The sequence below is a fragment of the Bufo bufo genome, chromosome 10, assembly GCF_905171765.1.
Source record: "Bufo bufo chromosome 10, aBufBuf1.1, whole genome shotgun sequence".
NCBI classification, from domain to species: Eukaryota; Metazoa; Chordata; class Amphibia; order Anura; family Bufonidae; genus Bufo; species Bufo bufo.
Genome location: NC_053398.1, coordinates 56,456,505 through 56,476,294, shown reverse-complemented (window position 1 = coordinate 56,476,294; position 19,790 = coordinate 56,456,505). Strand labels below are relative to the sequence as shown.

Genomic DNA, 19,790 nt, shown 5'->3' with positions numbered 1-19,790 from the left:
AACGTCCCGTCCAGCTTCGGTATCAATACTATAGAACTGACCCACTCACTTTTTGACTCCTCCTCCGATATGGCTTGTAGCCGAACCTCGGGTACCCAATATGGTTTTAATCAGACGTTTGCCTTAGGCTCAGTGACAATGTCATGCTGGATTATGGAAGTGCGTCCAGGGAGGTCCGAGAACACATCTGTGTTCCAACTACCGAACTCCCTGGCCTCCTGAGTCTGTTTAGAGGAGAGTCTGTCAGCAATTTTTACTGTGGCATCCGCCTCTCTTGCATTAGACAGAGGGGCCGGTACTTCTTTTCCTAGAAAATCCGGCCGCAGGCTAAACCTGCTCCGGCTTTCGCCGCCCTGGCTGGTGTACCTTGTAGTTTACATCTCCAATTTTCTCGAGTACCTCGTAGGGCCCCTGCCACCTAGCCAGGAACTTACTGTCCACGGTCGGCACCAGAACCAAAACCCGATTACCCGGGTTAAAAATCAGGACCCAAGGCTGCCGATTATAGACCCGACTCTGGGCTTGCTGAGCTGCCTTCATATGCTCCCTAACAAGAGGCAACACTGTCTCTAAACAGACGTCCGTAGTTGTTTTATGTGCAGCAACTTACAGAGTTCCCTCATCACCTTCGACATAAAAGGAGTCCCTTGGTCAGTCAGAACCTCTTTAGGTAGTCCCATTCGGGAAAAAAATCTCCATTAACTCCTTAGCTATGAGTTTGACTGAGGTATGTCGCAGTGGCACCACCTCTGGGTGCCGAGTGGCGTAGTCTAGAATTACTTAGATGTGTTGATGCCCTCTGGAGGATTCGATTGTGGGCCTATGAGGTCCATAGCTATTCGGTCAAAAGGTACTTCGATAATCGGGAGAGGTACTAGGGGACTACGGAAATGTGACTGAGGGCTAGTTATTTGGCAGTTCGGGCAAGACTTTCAAAACTCTTCCACTTCTTTGAATATGCTGGGCCAGTAAAACCGCTGTAGAATACCATCCTGAGTTTTCTGCAACCCCAGGTGACCCCCGAGAACGTGTTGGTGGGCTAGATCTAACACAAGCTTGCGATAAGCCTTGAGGACCACCAATTGTTCAATAGGCTCACCCCGTAGTTGGTTTACTCGTACAACATATCCTGATGAACTACAAAACGGGGAAACACTGACTCTGCCCCAGGTTGTTGTGGTTCACCATCTACTATTAACACTTTTTCCCAGGTGTGGGATAGGGTTGGGTCCCGACATTGGACGGTACCAAAATCATCCCCGGAGACATTAAGGTCTGCCAATTCAGGACCCGGCGTCTCCACGTCTCCCACCATCACACCTAGCAGGGTTGTCTCCCCCTCTTCCACCGAAGTGGGGGTCACCCCTACCACTGGCCCTTCGGTCTCAGGTTCCCAGGGTTCTGGTCTCCCCCCTGAGCTTGGCCACTCTGCAAAGGGTTACCCCTGTCTCATGGGTATCAGTCTCTCATAGCCACAGGGCTGGGAAGTCTCTCCCTATTATGAGTTCGCAATGTAGATTTGTGGCGACAGCCACCTCTTGGGTGCTTCTACCGGCCACTGTGGTTAGAGACAGCAGCGCAGTGGGGTAGTCTTTTAAGTCTCCGTGGATGCACATCACCTCAAAGTAAGTTATAATACTGGGGTCTTGCAGGCTCAGCCGGGTTGAACCCCCACTGATGTATCCGCTGGGCCCGGACCAACACATTAACCCCCAGTCTTGCCAGAATCTCACCCTTGACTTTCTGGTAGTCGGCCGCTTGATCGTCCGGCAAGTCTAAATGCACCTGCTGGGAATCCATTTTGTCGTGGGGCACTAGTTGTAATACAGCTGGTTCAATGTACGACATACAACCGTGCCTGAAAAATGCAGAAGCCAAAAATATTGACGTTCACGCCAGCCTCACTGCTCTTGCCCGCATCCTCCACCAATTGTGGGGTTTCACTCTGGTAGACAGGATTAGCGGACGCAGTATAGAGGCAACAACAAGTTCTTTGGATCAAACAGTTCAGTATTTTATTCACACTTTAGGCAAGTGACAAAGCAAGCAGTTGTAAACCAGCAAAAAGTCACCTTGCGGTGTTGGTGGTAATTCACACCATGGCGCAATTCTGCCTCAGAGTCCTTGAGCATAGCAGCACCAACCTGTTTTCACGCCAAACAGGTAGCAAGCCTTAATCCAGACACAAGGCTCCCAGATCCCAACACAGAGACCTCGCTTCTGAGCCCAGCTGCCTATTTAAGGACAGCCAGGTGCTGCCAAAACTCGGACTGGCACTTAAAATCCGGTCTGGTATTTGACCTCACCTGGCTGTAAATCAGCCCAGCAGCACATGCTGGGAGGAAAATACCTGTTTTCCCAGACCAAACCTCTCACTGTGTCACAATATATATACACTCAAGATAACCACTGGCATGTAAAAATTCAATTTTGCATGTCAAAGGTGTTGATAGACTTTAATTCTTTCCTCTTCTTTCTCTTTTCCTTTTGAAATGTAAAAGAAGCTAATGCTATCTTAACTCCTTAAGGACACAGCCTTATTTCACCTTAAGGACCAGGCCATTTTTTGCAAATCTGACCAGTGTCACTTTAAGTGGTGATAACTTTAAAACGCTTTGAGTTATCCAGGCCATTCTGAGATTGTTTTTTCGTCACATATTGTACTTCATGACACTGGTAAGATGAAGTAAAAAAATAATAATTTTTATTTATTAAAAAAATACCAAATTTACCAAAAATTTTTTAAAAATTGCTAATTTCCAAGTTTCAATTTCTCTACTTCTATAATACATAGTAATACCTCCAAAAATAGTTATTACTTTACATTCCCCATATGTCTACTTCATGTTTGGATCATTTTGGGAATGATATTTTATATTTTGGGGATGTTACAAGGCTTAGAAGTTTGGAAGCAAATCTTGAAATTTTTCTTAAATTTTCAAAAAAACAATTTTTAGGGACCAGTTCAGGTCTGAAGTCACTTTGTGAGGCTTATATAATATAAACCACCCAAAAATGACACCATTCTAGAAACTACACCCCTCAAGGTATTCAAAACTGATTTTACAAACTTTGTTAACCCTTTAGGTGTTGCACAAGAGTTATTGGCAAATGGGGATGAAATTTTAAAATTTCATTTTTTTGCCACATTTTCCATTGTAACCCATTTTTTCCACTAAAATCTTGTTATATGGTTTGAGGACTTGATCAGAGAGATCAACTCCTCCCATATACCGATTGTAGTCGACGATACAATCGGGCTTGAGGACCGTTGCCGCGGTACCTCGGACGGGGACAGGGGTGATGCCGTTACCATGAGTTGTGGACAGTACAAGGACATCCCTCTTGTCCTTATACCTGACCAGCAACAGGTTTCCAGTGATAAGGGCACGGGTCTCACCCATGGGGATAGGTACTTGGAGGGGGTGGGCAGGGAGGCCGCCTTGATTTTTCCGCCTGGTTTCACAAGCGGACGTGGATCTGGCGGCGAGCGACTGGAACAGTGAGGTCCCACACAAGTTTACCGCTAACACCCAGAGTGGGGGGACATTCTGGGGGTTGAATACGGGAATATCGCCCCTCGTACACACGAAACTTGTAAGTGTACCCTGAGATACTCTCACAAAGTTTGTACAGCTTCACGCCATACCTCGCCCGCTTTGAGGGAACATACCGGCGGAAAATGAGTCTCCCCTTGAACACAATGAGAGACTCATCAACCGCGACCTCCCTTCCAGGTACATAGGCCTGTACAAATTTGGCCCCAAAATGATGGATGACCGGCCGTATCTTATACAGACGGTCATAGGCAGGATCACCTTGGGGGGGACATGCTGCATTATCTGAATAATGCAGACCTTTCCGGATGGCCTCAAACCGGGAGCGTGTCATGGCCGTACTGTAAAGTGGGGCCTGGTAGAGGACGTCCCCACTCCAGTAATGCCTGACACTAGGTTTCTTGACCAGGCCCATATGCAGCACGAGGCCCCAAAATGTCCTCATCTCGGCTGCACTGACCGGCGTCCAGCCACCGGGCCTAGCCAAAAAGGAGCCTGGGTGTTGAGCAACGAACTGTTGGGCGTACAGGTTCGTCTGCTCCACCATTAGATTTACCAGTTGGTCACTGAAAAAATTACTAAAAAAGTTATATTCAGTGTAGCCCACTGTGGAAATCTGGATTCCTGATTGGCCTACAAAATCAGGAATCACGGGCTCATATCGCTCTGGGGTACACCAGACAAGTTCACCGGCAGGGTGCTCCAGTGGATTTAACTGGTGGGCCGGAAAACTAGTACGAGCCCCAGAGCTGCTCGTACTAGGGTGGGCCACAGGGTCCCTAGCATCGCGGTCCCCTTGCTCCGCCTAGCTGCGTCTCCGCCACCTTGGGGGCTCATCATCATCGCTAGATGAGGAGGAGGACGCGGATGACAACAGGAAAGTGGGGTCATCCTCGTCCTCACTGGGACTCTGAGTCGGAGGCAAGCTGGGCGTATGCCTCCTCGGCCGAGAACGTCCGGCGGGCCATAGCGGAGTGTGTGTCTGCGTGTGTGTAAAACTTTATTTGGTGTGCGCGTGTGTGGGGGCACGGGTGTTCGCGTACTTTGTCCCTAAAACTAACAGAAAAAAAAAAGACTAACTAAAAAAAGGGGGAAAAATGAGAAAAAAAAGTAAAAAAATAATTCAAAACCGCTGATCAACCGTCCGAAGTTGATCAGCGGTGGGGTGTGCGATGCGCTAACAGTGGCCGGACGCTAAGAGTGCCGGCCACAGTCAGCGTATGCACAAAAACAATAATAATAAAAAATGCCTGCGCCCCAAAAAAGTTGTGGGGGGCAGTTGGGGCAAGCAGCAGCACCCCTGGGGGGGGTCTAGGGTCACACAGCTGTGCTGTGGACCCCAGACACCCTACTTAGGGTGATGCAATCAAACTTTTTTTTTTTTACCACTAACTTTCCCTTTTATATCCCTGCCTAGCCCAACCTTTCCCTATACTTTCCCTAATTACCTGCTGATAAAGATGGGGGTGCTGGGGCACAGATCGGGTCCTGGGGGCAAGGATGGGTGCTGGGGCAGAGATGGGGTTGCGATTCACACGTGCAGGCAGCGCTCCTCTCTCCTCGGGCTCCGGACACAAAAGGAGGAGGAGAGGAGCGCTGCTATTATTTGAAACTCCCACCGGCCTGCCCTCCTACCAATCGAGACTGCTGGCACTGTGACTGGTGGCTGTGGCTGGTGGCACTGACTGATGGCTGAGACGGCTGGCACTGACTGGTGGTGCTGAGACTGCTGGCACTGTGACTGGTGGCTGTGGCTGGTGGCACTGAGTGATGGCTGAGACGGCTGGCACTGACTGCTTGCTGAGACTACTGGCACTGTGGCTGAGACTGCTGGCTGCAGCTGGTGGCTGAGACTGCTTGCAGTGACTGATGGCTGTGGCTCTGAATGGTGCGTGTGGCTGGTGGCACTGACTGGTGGCTGCGGCTGAGATCGCTGGCTGCGGCTGGTGGTTGAGACTGCTGGCACTGACTGGTGGCTGAGACTGCTGGCACTGACTGGTGACTGAGACAGATGGCACTGTGACTGGTGGCTGTGGGTGGTGGCACTGATGGCTGAGACTGCTGGCACTGACTGGCTGATACTGCTGGCACTGTTACTGGTGGCACTGAGTGATGGCTGAGACGGCTGCCACTGACTGGTGGCTGAGACTGCTGGCATTGTGACTGGAGGCTGTGGCTGATGGCTGAGACGGCTGGCACTGACTTGTGGCTGTGGCTGGTGGCCAAGACTGTTAGCACTGAGTGCTGGCTCTGGCTGAGACTGCTGACTGCGGCTGGTGGTGCTGAGAGTGCTTGCACCGACTGGTCGCTGAGACTGCTGGCAGCGGCTGCTGTCTGTGGCTGAGAGTGCTGGGAATGTGCTACTGTGTGATGCAGGGACAGTAATGGCTGTGGTCTGACGTGGAGAGCACACCATGGACCGCTGCCAGTGACCACCTCCAGTCTACAGGTGACACTAAATGACATTACTACAATAACCCCAGTCCGTTCGTACCCTTGGTCCCCAGCACCATCCTTGTTGTCCTCTCCCAAGTCCTCTCCTGTCACTGACACTGGCGCGCTAGTGCGGGCGGCATGTGGTGCGCTGCGCATGCGCACTTTAATAATCGGCACACACTCCCTCAGCACGCACACAGGGCTATTATTAGTATGGATAATAATTTCTTTCTCATGTGTTTCTTTATCTTCTTTAATGCCTCACAGAAATCCTTCGATGTAAAAATTTAAAAAAGTTATGGCTGATGGCACAAAAACAATTTTTAGGAAGTGTTTTAATTTGGAAAATCCTGAATTTGGTATTGTTTGTAGTGATTCTTATATTCTTATATTCAAACATTGCCAGCATTTATCCAATCAGCTAACATTTGGCTGTATCGTAAAAGAAAAAAAAATCAGGAAAAAGGACTACCACAGGTGTGACTTCTGTAACCCCTGATGGTAAGCTGAGAGGTGCCTGTTCGAATAAATGGGTGGCCATAAAATATGTGCTGAAACAACTAAATAAAAATACAGCGCCAAACGCCACATAGGCTAGTACAGTAAAGCCAAGTGTGATACCACTGGTGTAGCTATCGGTATTGGATGTGAGATGTGACTACTACTGAACTTTCATGTAAAGAGCAGGAGCCATAAAGCAGCAGGCCGCAGATCCTCGCCAGGGAGGCTGGATGTCAAAGGATGCATTAGAAGAGTCTGAGGCACTAAAGTGTCTCAAACTAAGGCTTCATGCACACAACCGTGTTTTGGGTCCGCATCCGATCCGCATTTTTTGCGGGTCAGATGCGGACCCATTCACTTTAATGGGGCTGCAAAAGATGCGAACAGCACACCTGTTCCGTGCCCCAGCAAAAAAAATAGAACATGGCTCATTATGTCCATTTGCCCAAAGAGGTCTTATAATAAGAGGTTGTCCAGATAGGGTGAACCCTTTAATTTTAACACAAGTGAGTCAGATGTGACCGTACAGGTTTCTAGTTCTCCTTGCCTGACACTTTCCTTCATAGCATACATTTAATTGTAATGCTTGTTTTTTTTCTGTTATCTCTCAACAGATTTGTGGAGGAGAAAAACCATATGTGTCTCCTGATGTCCTGCGAGATCGAGAGGCAGGCTGCAGAGAGGAGGCACTGTCTTCTTTCGACCGGGCAAAGAAAATGGGAGGAGTGGAGTTCAGCCGACAGTACAGAGAGGAGCTGGAGAAGGACCTTCAGGACATGTACTTTGCTTTCTGCAAGCACAACGAAGGCAAAAACATCTTCACTGCTTTCCGCACCCCAGCTGTGCTACTTGCCCTGGTGGCGGCATTGTATATGGCCTCTGGCATCACAGGCTTTGTGGGCTTAGGTGTGGTGGCACAGCTGTTTAACTGTGCAATGGGATTGCTTCTCATTGCACTCCTGACCTGGGGCTACATCAAGTATTCGGGTCAGTACAGAGACCTTGGGAAAGTCATAGACTCCAGTGCAAATTATGTTCTAGATCAGGTAAGGTGAAGTCTGGGATTTCATTTCATTGTAACCGTTTCATCTCACCATTGAAATTGGCTATTGGTGTATAAATTGACAGACCGGGTAGTACAGACGTCTGAACCTACATAGGGGTTTCTTTCACTTCAACCTCTACAGAGACTAATCTGTGTAACCAGAACCCCATCCGGGGAAGCACTGTTTTGGCATTGTTGTCCCTCATCCGTACAGAGCATGGTACCTGCTGGCAGAATAAAGTGCCTGAGATGCAGCTCAGCAGCCTTCCATACAATGCTGAGTCTTTCAATGAGAGCTGCGTCTGCGCCATCTCATTCAGCCAGCCAGTACCCTGCTCTGTACTGATGAGGTACAAGAACCCTAACGCAGTGCTGCCTGCAGACTGGGCTGCAGTTTGGCTCGTATGAACTAACTTAAAAAATTCTCAAGTGAAGTTAAAAAAACTAAAAACTAAATGTACTGTAGGTCGCAATTCAAAATTTCAGCAAATTTGCTACATTGACCTTGATAATATGGTACTTGTGAACTGCTGACCAATTGTAAATGTCAGATAGGTTCTCTCTTAACGGGGTTGTCCGAGATAATGAAAATTCTTGAACAAGGCCCAGATTGGTAGAAAATAAAAAAAAGATTTTCTACGTACCTGTTTTTCCAACCCCATTCTCTGCACCACTAGTTTGATCCCTGTTGACATGCCGGTATATAGCACATTATCGCTGAAGCCAATCACTGCCTTCATCTATCTACCACTGAGGACAGCGATTGGCTGTAGCGGTGCCAAATACCTAACCATCACTATGCATGTCACCTTGACAATGACATCACCACTGCAATATTATTTTATTTACTATTTTACACCATTAGGTGCTTGTCCAAGATTTTTATTATCTCCGACAACCCCTTTTACTCTTCAGCACTGTGTTTAAAGGACTGCTGAAGTTTTCATGTGCTGACACCAGGTGGCACTGCTGTATTACACAGCAGCGTTCACTGGGGAGACATAGCACTTTTTTTTATTAACCCCTTAGACACTAGAGTCTATAGCGACTGTGGCATGTATGGAGTTAGAGGGAAAAGCCTCCCTCTGCCAACCCTGCAGTGCCTGTGAAGGACAGGTTTTCCACTTTAATCAGTAAAAAAAAAGGTTTTATTATGCAAAAGTGTTGAGAAAAAACAACTAAACTTATGCACGTATGTTATTGCCGCACTCGTTACAACCAGAGTATTAACATGACATTAAACCTGCACAGTGAGCAATGGGGAAAAAACAGTGGCAAAATTTTATTAAAAAGTATGACTTATCTTTTAAAAAAACAAGCCTACTTATGCCACATATGGCTACATTATTGGAAAAATAAAGCAAAAAACATAAGAAAAACTAAAACATAAAGGAAAACTATACATGCTTGGTAACAATATTTATGCCACATGGTGAAAGGCGTGAATATAAAAAAAAGAAATATTGGTATTACTGTTTTTGTTTTTTTCTAATCTCCGCCAAAAAAGTTATTCTGTAAGTTACATGTACTCCAGAATGGTGTAGTTGATAAATAGAACTCATTCTACAAAAACTAGCAGTCATGCAGATACTTATATGTTAACATGTATGTTTCTCTGAACATGGTGATGGAAAAAATAATAAAATTCTGCCAGAATATGCTTGGTAAGGAAGGATATGCGCCCTGCAGTATGGAAGTCCATCTTTGTGGAAAAAAGGCTGGTCGTTCACGTAGCCATGGGGGGCACCTGGACTTGCCACCTGAAACATACATGCAGTCCAGGTGCTCCCTGGAAACTAATTTTAACTGTAGTGCGATAACCAAGGCTCGAGCCGCGCGTCTAACACGTCACCTTTAGAGTGCCTGTACATGCCGCTGATCTGTGTGCAGGAAACTGCATGAAATCTGCACCAAAACCGCACAAAAAAAATCCAGACTATTTTTCACGGTTTTGGTGTGGATTTTTATGTACACAACCCCATTGAAGTCTATGGGGAAAACCACTCTGCAGAGATGGGTCTGGATAGATCCTTACCAGTTGCCAGCAACTCAATTGATGAGCGATTGCTTTGCTTGTTTTTCTAGTTAAATAAAATACCACCCTCTGTACATGTGTTTAAATGACAAAAGAAGCCATGCTTTCCCCCATTTTCCCCCTGCTGCTACCAGCTCTCTGGTCCTCCCTGTCCCTGATGTCATTTTCCTGTCAGCAGTGGCGACGTTCCTCACACACAGGTCACCGTGCAAACCTCCCCTTTGCAGGGGTTGTCTCATCTCAGACAATGGGGGCATATCGCTAGGATATGCCCCCATTGTGTGATAGGTGCAGGTCCCAACGCTGGGACCTGCACCTACATGGAGAACGGAGCCCCGAAAGTTGTGAAGGGTGCACTGCGCATGCATAGCTGCCCTCCATTCATTTTCTATTGGGCAGCCGAAAATAGCCGAGCACTGGCTCGGCTATTTCCATTGAGCCCATAGAAGTGAATGGGAATGGTGGCCCGTCATGCGAGGTGCGCTCCTATTCACTTCTATGGGGAGAGTGCTTGATGGTGCTCGGACCTGAGTCCTCCAGCCTCCACTTTGTGGGGCTCTATTGCTTTGTGGGGTCCCACTGCTGGGCCCTGCACCTATAAGACAACGAGGGCAGGTCTTAGCCATATGCCTCTATTGTCTGAGATGAGACAACCCTTTTAAAGCTGTTCTCCGCTTTTCCTATATTGATCAATATCAGATCAGCAAGACCAATAAAACAGAGCCGTCTCATTGAAGTGAATGGGATAGAGGAGCTGTAATTACACAGCTCGACGCTGCAGTGTCGACGAGAGTTGGTAAACAGTCGCTCTTACGAGTGCTGGGTTCTCATCATACAGTTGGTTGGCAATGAGGATAGGTCATCAATATAAAAAAAAGCGTTAGAACCCCTCTAATTGTAGACACAGCAGGAATCCTTTTTTCTACTTGTACTAAAAATAGTGTTTTCCAGTCATCAGAGCAATCCCGCTCTTTCCTAGTAGTCACAGTAGCCCACCCCATGCACAACTTCTCCAGCACTTACAGGAGCTCCATCAGAACTTCCTAGCGGTCCCTTTTCTCCAGCAGTCTCTTTGCTCATTCTTCCATGCAGGAGCAGCCACATTTCTAGTCACCAAGGCAGATGGGGTTTGTCCAGCCATATATTAGTATGTATAAAAATTATTGGTGTGGAGTGTATTTTAGCAAATGTCATAATATTAATTTCTGTATATGACTTTTTATAAGCTTAACTGAAATAATGCTTTTTTGTGCTTTGAATACCAAAACAGGCTACAAACCGCTTGGGCAACTCCACCCGTCACTTTACGGAGCCAGCGGTTGGCGCTCCCCCCGAACGCAAGAAACAAAAGTGATGGCAGAGCTGAATAAACCACGTCTTTCCTGCCGGCCGCCAGCCCAAGTCACCATCTTGAACCACAGCCATTCCAGCAATGCCACCTAAGAAGATATGCTAACAGTGCCTTTCTATATACTCTTTCCAACCTTCATCACCAAACCTATCTACACATTCCCTACATAAGGGATTGTCTAAAATAATTAAAAATCTTGACAACACCCCTAATGGTCCAAAATAAAAAAGGTTGCTATACTTGCCTCTTTCTCCAGCTGAAGAAACAGATAAATGTAGCATCCTTTGTTAATTTTGACTATTCAGGGGGCTGATCCAAGATTTTTAATTATCTTGGATCTTCTCTTTAAAGAAGAAATGTCACCTCTCCTGACATGTTTGTATTTTAGTAATACTTGGTTCAACTGGGTGTTACCGTGTGGGGGTCCATGGACAGTCTGACACTGGCAGCAGCGGCACACCACAACTTTTGGCAATCAGGATCATCGTTATTGTAAACTGCTGGCAATTCATAATCTTCTATTAGGAATAACAGATTGGCACAATATAGTGTCATAAGAACAGATGCTCCAGAATTGTAGTTACTAAAACAGTCATGGCAGGAGTGGTGACAGGTCCTCTTCAATATAGAAAGACAAGGACATTCTATGACAGGAATAGGGAACCACAGTGTTTTGTATTTTTGCCCTGCACTTTAAAGCAGACACTACTACAGTCTGAGCTAGAACAATTTTATTGAAAATAACCTAATACAGAAAATAAATCGGAGCCTTCAGTATATTCTCCCTTTTTGACCAGCAAAGCTGACTGAAAAAAAAAATATATATATATATATATATATATTATAAAAGCTGCAGATGAGACTGGTCTGTCATCACACCTGATAGGACAAACAGACCTAGTGCCATATCTTATTATATAATGAAGACCTTACTGCTTTAGTATTCTAGTTGTGCATCTGTCATCTTTGTATGATTTCTACAAAACTATATATCCTTGAGAAAAGCAATAGCTTTATATTCATACTTTATTATGCTGAGGTCATCGTTACACTTAGAGTACCTGGTTAGCTGCTCTTTAATTTTCAGTTTATATTATTGCTATTTTTGTATTTGTGAAGGGGTCTTATTATAATTTGATTGTGCCTTCGAGTCTTTAGAGGTTTAGGTACAGATACATAAATTATATATAGCACAAAACTTTTATCAGAGTTCACTGACCATCAGAACATTGAGTTTTGACATTTTAGAACGTTTGACAAAAAGCTGTTCCATACCAGTGTTACATGATGCTTTACAATGCTTAACAGTTTTGGTGAGCGTCATGGTCCTTTTGTTGCTTTACATCAGTTTCCTTTAAAGGGGTTCTCCGGGAATTAAGAAAAAGAAAATACTTAAATATTACTTTATCATAAATATATTCCCAAATACCTTTCATTATTTATAATGGTTAATTTTGTCTAGGGAGCATTCATCAGGGGATAAAAATGGCCGCTGTCCCATTAGTTCACACAAAACCTGTCCTGATCACACATGAGGACAAGTTACTTTACAACACTGAGGTAAAGAGCTGCCTCCTCCTCCTCCTCTCTACTTGTCAAGGATTATGATCCTGAATACAGATGATAAGAACTTTAGCTAAATCTCTGGGGAATTTAGTTCATGAGGAGACATGAAGTACAGAAAGGAAGGACAGGACAGGCTGTGATAATGTTGGGCTGTGGTAAAGGAGACTGTAAATAAGTGCTGCTGCTCAATAGCCACACCTCACCCTCCTCTCTCTACCTCATGTCTCCTCATCTCCATTCCCACAGAGATTCACCTGTATTCAGGATCATAATCCCTGACAAGCAGAGAGGAGGATGAGGCAGAATTATGGCTCATTGTGGTTAAGTAACTTGTCCTCTTGTGTGATTAGGACAGTTTGTGTGTGTACTGATAGGACGGCGGCCATTTTATTTCTCCTAATGATTGCTCCCTAGACAAAACAAGCCATTCTAAGTAATGAAAGGTATTTGTGAATATATTTATTATAAAATAATATTCAAGTATTTTCATTTTTTAAAATTCCTGGAGAACCCCTTTTATTAATAAGTAGGGGGCCTAACATAGCTGAGGGGGATAACTTTAGAACTCTGATCGGACCAAGTAAGGATATAGCCAAAGGACCAAGTTGTTCATATGCAGTCTACACATCGGGGGTTACATTGCTTAAAGGGAACCTGTCACCTAGAAAATGCATATTAAACCACCAGCAGTACCTTATTGCAGCCTGTAGCATGATTATAAAGGTGTCTGTGTCTTTTCTGTACAATGTGCCAAAAGTCTGAAAAAATACTTTTATTCAACTGGGCGCGCTATGTAAACGATAGTCTTTGAAGTCAAGGGAGCAGCGGCTTTCTCGCCTGAAGTCAAGCGTGCCCCGTCCCCTTTCCGGCCCTTTAGCGTTTGATTGATAGAAATTCCAATTCCTTCACCGCTGGACGCTCAAACGTAGTTTTACGCGTGCGCTGTGTTCCTGCAGTGCCGGCGCCTGCGCACTGTTCCACTCCACTGTGAAGTAGGCTCAATGATGAGGCACTCGCACAGGAGAGCATGCGCAAGACTACGCTCAAGCACCCAGCAGTGAAGGAAATGGACATCCTATCAATCAAATACTAAGGGGCGTGCAAGGGCGCTGCCCCCTAGACTTCAAGACTATAGTTTACATAGCGTGGCCAGTTGAATAAAAATATTTTTTCAGACTTTTGGCGCATTGTACAGAAAAGACACAGACACCTTTTATAATCATGCTACAGGCTGCCAAAAGGTACTGTTGGTGGTTTAATATGCATTTTCTAGGTGACAGGTTCCCTTTAAAGTGCATCTAACATGTTGAACATGCTGCCCTGTCTGTTCTCAACAGAGGATGAGCTGAGCAGAGTGATATATATTGATTGTGTATGTGTTGATTCAAATCCCTGCTGCCTCCAGGTTTGACACTAGTGGGCCCTCTGCTTCAGTAATTGACAGCCTTCCCTGTATAATCTTACATTCCTAGATAGCTGTCAGTCTTTGTATAGGACTACCCAGGGATTAAAATCAATAAATTTTAAGCCGAGTCTTCTCCCACAAAACTATAACATATAACTCTACAACACGCTGCCTGCAGATAGTACAGAGTGTTCAACAGGCTTTAAACATTAAAGGGGTTGTCTGGCCATATATATTGATGACCTATCCTCAGGATAGTTCATCAATGTCTGATCGGTGGGGGTCCAGAAGCGCTGCTGATCAGCTGTTTGAAGAGAAGGCGGTGTTGTATGCGAGCTCCGTTTCCTGTTCATTACACTTCACTGTGTCTCGGAAGTGCAATGTAATAGAAGCACTCACTTCATTCAAGTGGAGTGCTACCTTCTCCTCAAACAGCTGATCGGTGGGGGTGCCGGGTGTCGGACCCCCACTAATCCGATATTGATTGACCTATCCTGATGATAGGTTATCAAGATATATGGCCGGACAACCCCTTTAAAGCAAAACTTTCAGGAGTTTTGACCGTGCTAAACTGCTGACTGCACTAGTTAGGAGCTGCAAAGAGCAGGACAAACATACAGTTTGCAAAGATGTATTATTAGGAATAGTGTGAATATGGAGTTTTATTCTGCCATATTCTGCTCCTGCAAGTGCTCAGGAGGCTGGGCTTCTCACTGAAGTGCTCTCTGCATTGAGCTGCTTTCTACTCTCTTCCCTCTGCTGGAAGTGACAACTGTAGTGGACTCCTGTTTGGATGCGGCAGCCGTCACTGAGATCAGAGGGGAAGGGCTTTAAAGCAGCTTACAGCGAAAAGGAAAGAGCGCTTCACAGTGAAGCTCCACCTCCAGTGCACTTAAAGAGCTGAATAAAAAATGCCTGCTCTCGGTACTCCTGATAATAACTAATCCACATAGTTTTTTTTTTTACTGCTCTCTCCAGCCCCTGCCTAGTGCTGTCAGCAGTTGAACATTTATCCCATGATAGGTCATCAATATCTATAACCCAGAAAACGCCTTTATGAAACCACCGTTGACAGGTCCTTTGTATAGGTGCTCCAAAAATATGGATTTCTAATGTTTTAATAGAAAAATTCCAGAAACACATGCTTAGTTTGACCTAAAGGAGGTGGAACCAGGGGTTCCATAGAATTTTTTTTTTTTATATTTGGGAAGGACAATACATTGTGCATAACCATTCCGTTTTCTCAATATTCCATGTAGTTATGTCAAATTTAATACTGAATTGTTTTGAGTGGAAATAATGCAGGTTTCACACACGTGTTCTTTGTTATATTCCCCAATGCCGTTTTGTCTGCTAATGCGAAAACTGTGGGCCTGGGCCATAGCACTTTTTATGAGGCTAGAGATTGTGCCTTATGTCACAGGTTTACAATGAAGCGCTTACGTTTATCAAAACTCAAATACACATATACGGTTCCTCGTACTACACACATTTATTACTATCGTTTCTATGTGCAATCTAAAGATTTGTCTATAGTTAAAAAGATATTGCATGTGGGGGAGTCATGGTTATGTATTATTTGTCAGTTTCATGTTTCTACAAGCATATACGGTATGTGTATATATGTGCAAATTTATAGAGATATTATATACTGAACACTAGTTTGCAATGCTCTTTGCCAGAATTGACATGTCTTTCCCCATCCAAAGTTACATTTTTTTCCCTCCAATTTATAAGCTAAATTCCAAAGCACATTTAAAATCTGGACCAATATTTGCTATTACTGCTGCTTCTTTTTCTATCCTTGATTTATTTTTAATAAAAGTGATTGTAACACTTTGATCATGTGAGTATTTATATTGACTTTCTATATTTGGGGGGGGGGGGGGTACTATCTCTCCTTGGGGAGAGCGTCTTAACCAGTGTGAAGAGGCTTATACACCATACATGATCCTCTGAAATTCTGTGAAGAAAGGGATGTAAATGAGCTCTCAACAAGCTCTGCAGATGAGGTGCTGGCTTATTTATTATCCCAGGTATGTATCAACGCCTATTTAAAAGGTCACACCTATTTATAGGCGCTCTCCCCAAGGAGAGATGGTACCCCCCCAAATCCTAACTTGGGTCTCTCACTCAGTTAAGCCAGTACTCTCTGCTCTGCACTGATGAGGAGCAATCACCCCAAAACAACTGTCTGCAGATGAGGTGCTGGCTTATTTATTATCCAAGTCATGTCTCAGGGTATAGTTAAGGGTTCGAACGTTGACTTATAGGATAGCTGCCTTACATCTGGTGGCATTAGAGACAGAGCTTGTTAATAGCTCATTTGTATCCCTTTCTACCCTTTAAAATAAGCAGGGTCTGACTGGCCATAGGCTCTACAGGGAAACTTTACAGTGGGGTGATGGCCAGAGGCCCGACCAAGCCCTCCTCACAGCCACCAGGTGATCTGATGCTCTCTGCATTACTTAATTCGATCAGGTACTCATGCACCTGGCCAGCAGCCGCTGGTGCTCTCCTGCATTCAACTGTATTGCTATCCTCAGGATGGTGATTCAGTTGAATACAGTAGCAGGGGTGGCAGGATTTTGTTCTGCACTGTGTATTTGATGCTGCTGGGGCGGTATTTTGTGCTGTACTTTGATATTGCTGGAGCTACCTTCTCCTCTTGGCCCTGCCTTCTGTCAACCTGTCTAGAAAGGGCCATTTTTATTACTCGGTGCCTGGCCGAGTAATAATAATAAAAAAAAACTCATTTGTGCCTGCTCCTGTCAAGCGCCACCATTTTTTCCCCAGGCTGCTGCCAATGACTTATTGTCTCCACTTCCACCAAACGGTCTCAGAATCTAACAGGATTATTAGCCAGTCAAGTATGTACCTTGATCATCAGGCAAAGCGAAGACTCTGGAGTCCTTTTTAATAAGGCTGTCAGGCTGATGTCATCCGGGGCACTCGTCACCATGGCAACCTGACTCATGGCTGTCAGCGAGGTTCAAAGCAGTAGAGAAGATACTGAAGTTGCAAGGGTGTCTCATAGAGCCCCATAATGAAACCTGGTATGGGACCCCTGGTCTCCCTCCACCTCACCCACTTAAAGGGGGTTGTCCGGGTTCAGAGCTGAACCCGGACATACCCTTATTTTCACCCAGGCAGCCCCCCTGAGGCTAGCATCGGAGCATCTCATGCTCTGATGCGCTCCCTTGCCCTGCGCTAAATTGCGCAGGGCACGGGCTCTTTTATTTATCATAACACACTTCCGCCCCCGGCAGTGTGTTCGGTGACATCACCAGCTCTGATGGGCGGGCTTTAGCGCTGCCCTAGCCGTTTTACTGGCTAGGGCAGCGCTACATCCCGCCCATCAGTGCCGGTGAAGTCACCAGGCTTCCTGGCAGCCCCATGGAGAGCCCCGGTACGTCACCAGATCTCCAAAAAATGCCTTTGCCCTGCGCGATTTAGCGCAGGGCAAAGGAGAGCAGCCGAGCATGAACTACTCTGATGCTCAAGTCAGGGGGGCTGCCTGGGTAAAAATGGAGGAATGTCCGGGTTCAGCTCTGAACCCGGACAACCCCTTTAATCTGCCTTCTACGTAAGGCTACTTTCACACTTCCGCTTCTTTGACACAAAAGAAAATGGATCCGTGCCCCATTGACTTTTAATGGTGTTCATGACTGATCCGTCATGGCTATTTTAAAGATAATCCAACCGGATCCGTTCAGAACGGATGCAGACAGTTGTATTATCATGATAGAAGCATTTTTTGATGATCCATGACGAATACAGCAAAACCGCTGGTGTGAAAGTAGCCTAAGAAAAACTAGAACAGGTGCTTCATAAATAAGGTGCCCATTTTGAACACCATATTTCTCAATGTATTTACACAAAACAACTTTAATAAATACATTGATAAATCTTCCTTCACATAGTATGTTAAAAAAAAAAAAGAAAAAACATGGTGCCTGCAGTCCCCACTTGGGGAACTCAATACATAGGGATTTATGCAAAAACAAACACAATGCAACAGCATTCTGCAAACACAAATAATAAAGTAAATACCATAGTTTCATACTAACTATAGAAAATGTACTAATGCTAATGAATACGTTATAAATGTGAGATTCTTGTAAATTTTTGTTTTATTAACAAATATAATAGCAAATTAATACAAGTTTAACAAAAAATATAAAATGAGATAACATCACCATTATACATGGAAGTTTGTATACATTATAACCTGTTGAGTCATCACAGGAATAACATTTCCTAATTTTGAAAAAGCATATTAAACAAAGTAATTATTTGAAAAAATATCAATATAAATCATTTCAAAGCTGATTTATAAAATGGTGAAGGGAAAGGCGGGGTAGGGGGGGAGGGGAAAGGAGAGGGAGACAAAACAAGGGGTCAAACAATGTGGGGGAAAAGAAAAAGTTGTCACATGTTTTATTCGGTAATTCAAGAGCACAAGAGAAAAGAAGAATACTTAGAGATCCAAATGTATAGACTTTAGTCAAAGAACTTAGATAGTTTGCCAGTGGAGATGTAATCATGCCACTTGGACCAGATCCCGAGGTATCTTTTAGGGTTGCCGGCAATTGTCCATTTGAGTTTTTCAAAGCGACTGATAGTTAGAACTTCCTCCATCCAGTCCTGAATAGACGGAACCTCCGTACTCAGCCAGTGTCTGGGAATTATGGTTTTTAATGCAGCAATTAAAAAGGGAAACAGACGGTCTTTAATGGCGCTGTGGTTTTTATTGTATAGCCCAAGCAGAACAAGTTCTGCATCTACTTTTATTTGTGACCCATATATTTCTGTAGTAATTTGGTTAAATTTTTCCCACAGTGGCGCAATTTTAGGACAGGAATACCAAATATGAGTTATGGATCCAATTCCTTCACCACATCTCCAACAGTGTGCAGGAATTTCGGGGTTGATTTTATTCAGAATGACAGGGGTCCTGTACCATCTGGACAGTATTTTATAGTGTGACTCTTGGAGTCTGGTAGACGTGATTTTGGGAATTGAGGAATGTAGCATTGCCGTGGTTTCTTGCTCATTGAATGTTTTGTTTAGTTCTTTAGACCAGCTAGACAGGAATGATGGGGAGGATATCTTGTTATTAACAATAGAGTGAAACTTAGAAATTCCGTGGCTTATGGGAGTCTTATTTATCATCAACTTGGTAAGATCATGTTCGCTATTTTTAGTCATAACTCGAGGACCTAGCCCTGAGAGATGCTTTGTTATCTTGTCGTACTCTTTTCTGTTAAATTTGGGGAAATCACCACTCTCTATATATTTGGTGTATTCCATTGGCGAAGTGGCTGAATATATGGCTTTCAAAGGTATATAGCCTTTGGGGTGTGAGGTGATTCTATTCCTAATTAGTCTCCAACCGTTTGGAATTGATGCTAGCAGGGGGAGTTCCAGGCAGTTAGGGAATGGGATGGTATGTTTCTTGACAAGATTATGCCAAACGTGAATGGCATGTTTGGTGTAGGGATTATCAATTTTAGCATATAAATGTTTATTGCTCTTGGTCTTCCAGATCAGGTAATGGAGGGGGCATGGTGCACATCCCTCTTCCAGATCTACCCAGAGTTTTCTGGGTGGAAAAACATTCCATTCTTTAATTCGTGTCAGGGTCGCAGCAGCGCTATAGTTACCAATATCCGGAAGACCAAGTCCACCCCTATGTTTTGATCTCGTCAAAATATCAAACGATAGCCTGTTTTGCCCTCGCTTCCATACAAAGGAAAGAATCTTTCTTATAATAGCCGTATAAAAATTTTGGGGTAATGCCATAGGAATACCTTATCTTAATTAAATTAATACGACCGAACCACGAGATGTATAGATCATTCCATTCTTCTAGGTCAGTCTTTATTTTCTGC

The 19,790-nt window shown here is 44.7% G+C and overlaps 1 protein-coding gene and 1 long non-coding RNA gene across 2 annotated transcripts in view; one reads left to right on the top strand and one right to left on the bottom strand.

Moving 5' to 3' along the window:
- The window catches only part of ATL3 (atlastin GTPase 3), a 96,479-nt gene extending 84,724 nt beyond the window's left edge, over positions 1–11,755 (top strand). The window contains exons 12-13 of the mRNA XM_040409483.1: positions 7,109–7,540; positions 10,845–11,755. Of these exons, the coding sequence (XP_040265417.1) occupies positions 7,109–7,540; positions 10,845–10,928 (516 nt within the window). The 3' untranslated portion in view covers positions 10,929–11,755. The remainder of the gene's footprint in view (positions 1–7,108; positions 7,541–10,844) is intronic.
- Positions 11,756–13,666: 1,911 nt separating this feature from the next.
- On the bottom strand, positions 13,667–15,732 carry LOC120980694. The gene is made up of 2 exons (XR_005774562.1): positions 14,863–15,732; positions 13,667–14,758 (listed from the first exon to the last, which is right to left on the bottom strand). It is a non-coding gene; the product is annotated as an uncharacterized LOC120980694 (long non-coding RNA).
- Between the last annotated feature and the right edge of the window lie 4,058 nt (positions 15,733–19,790).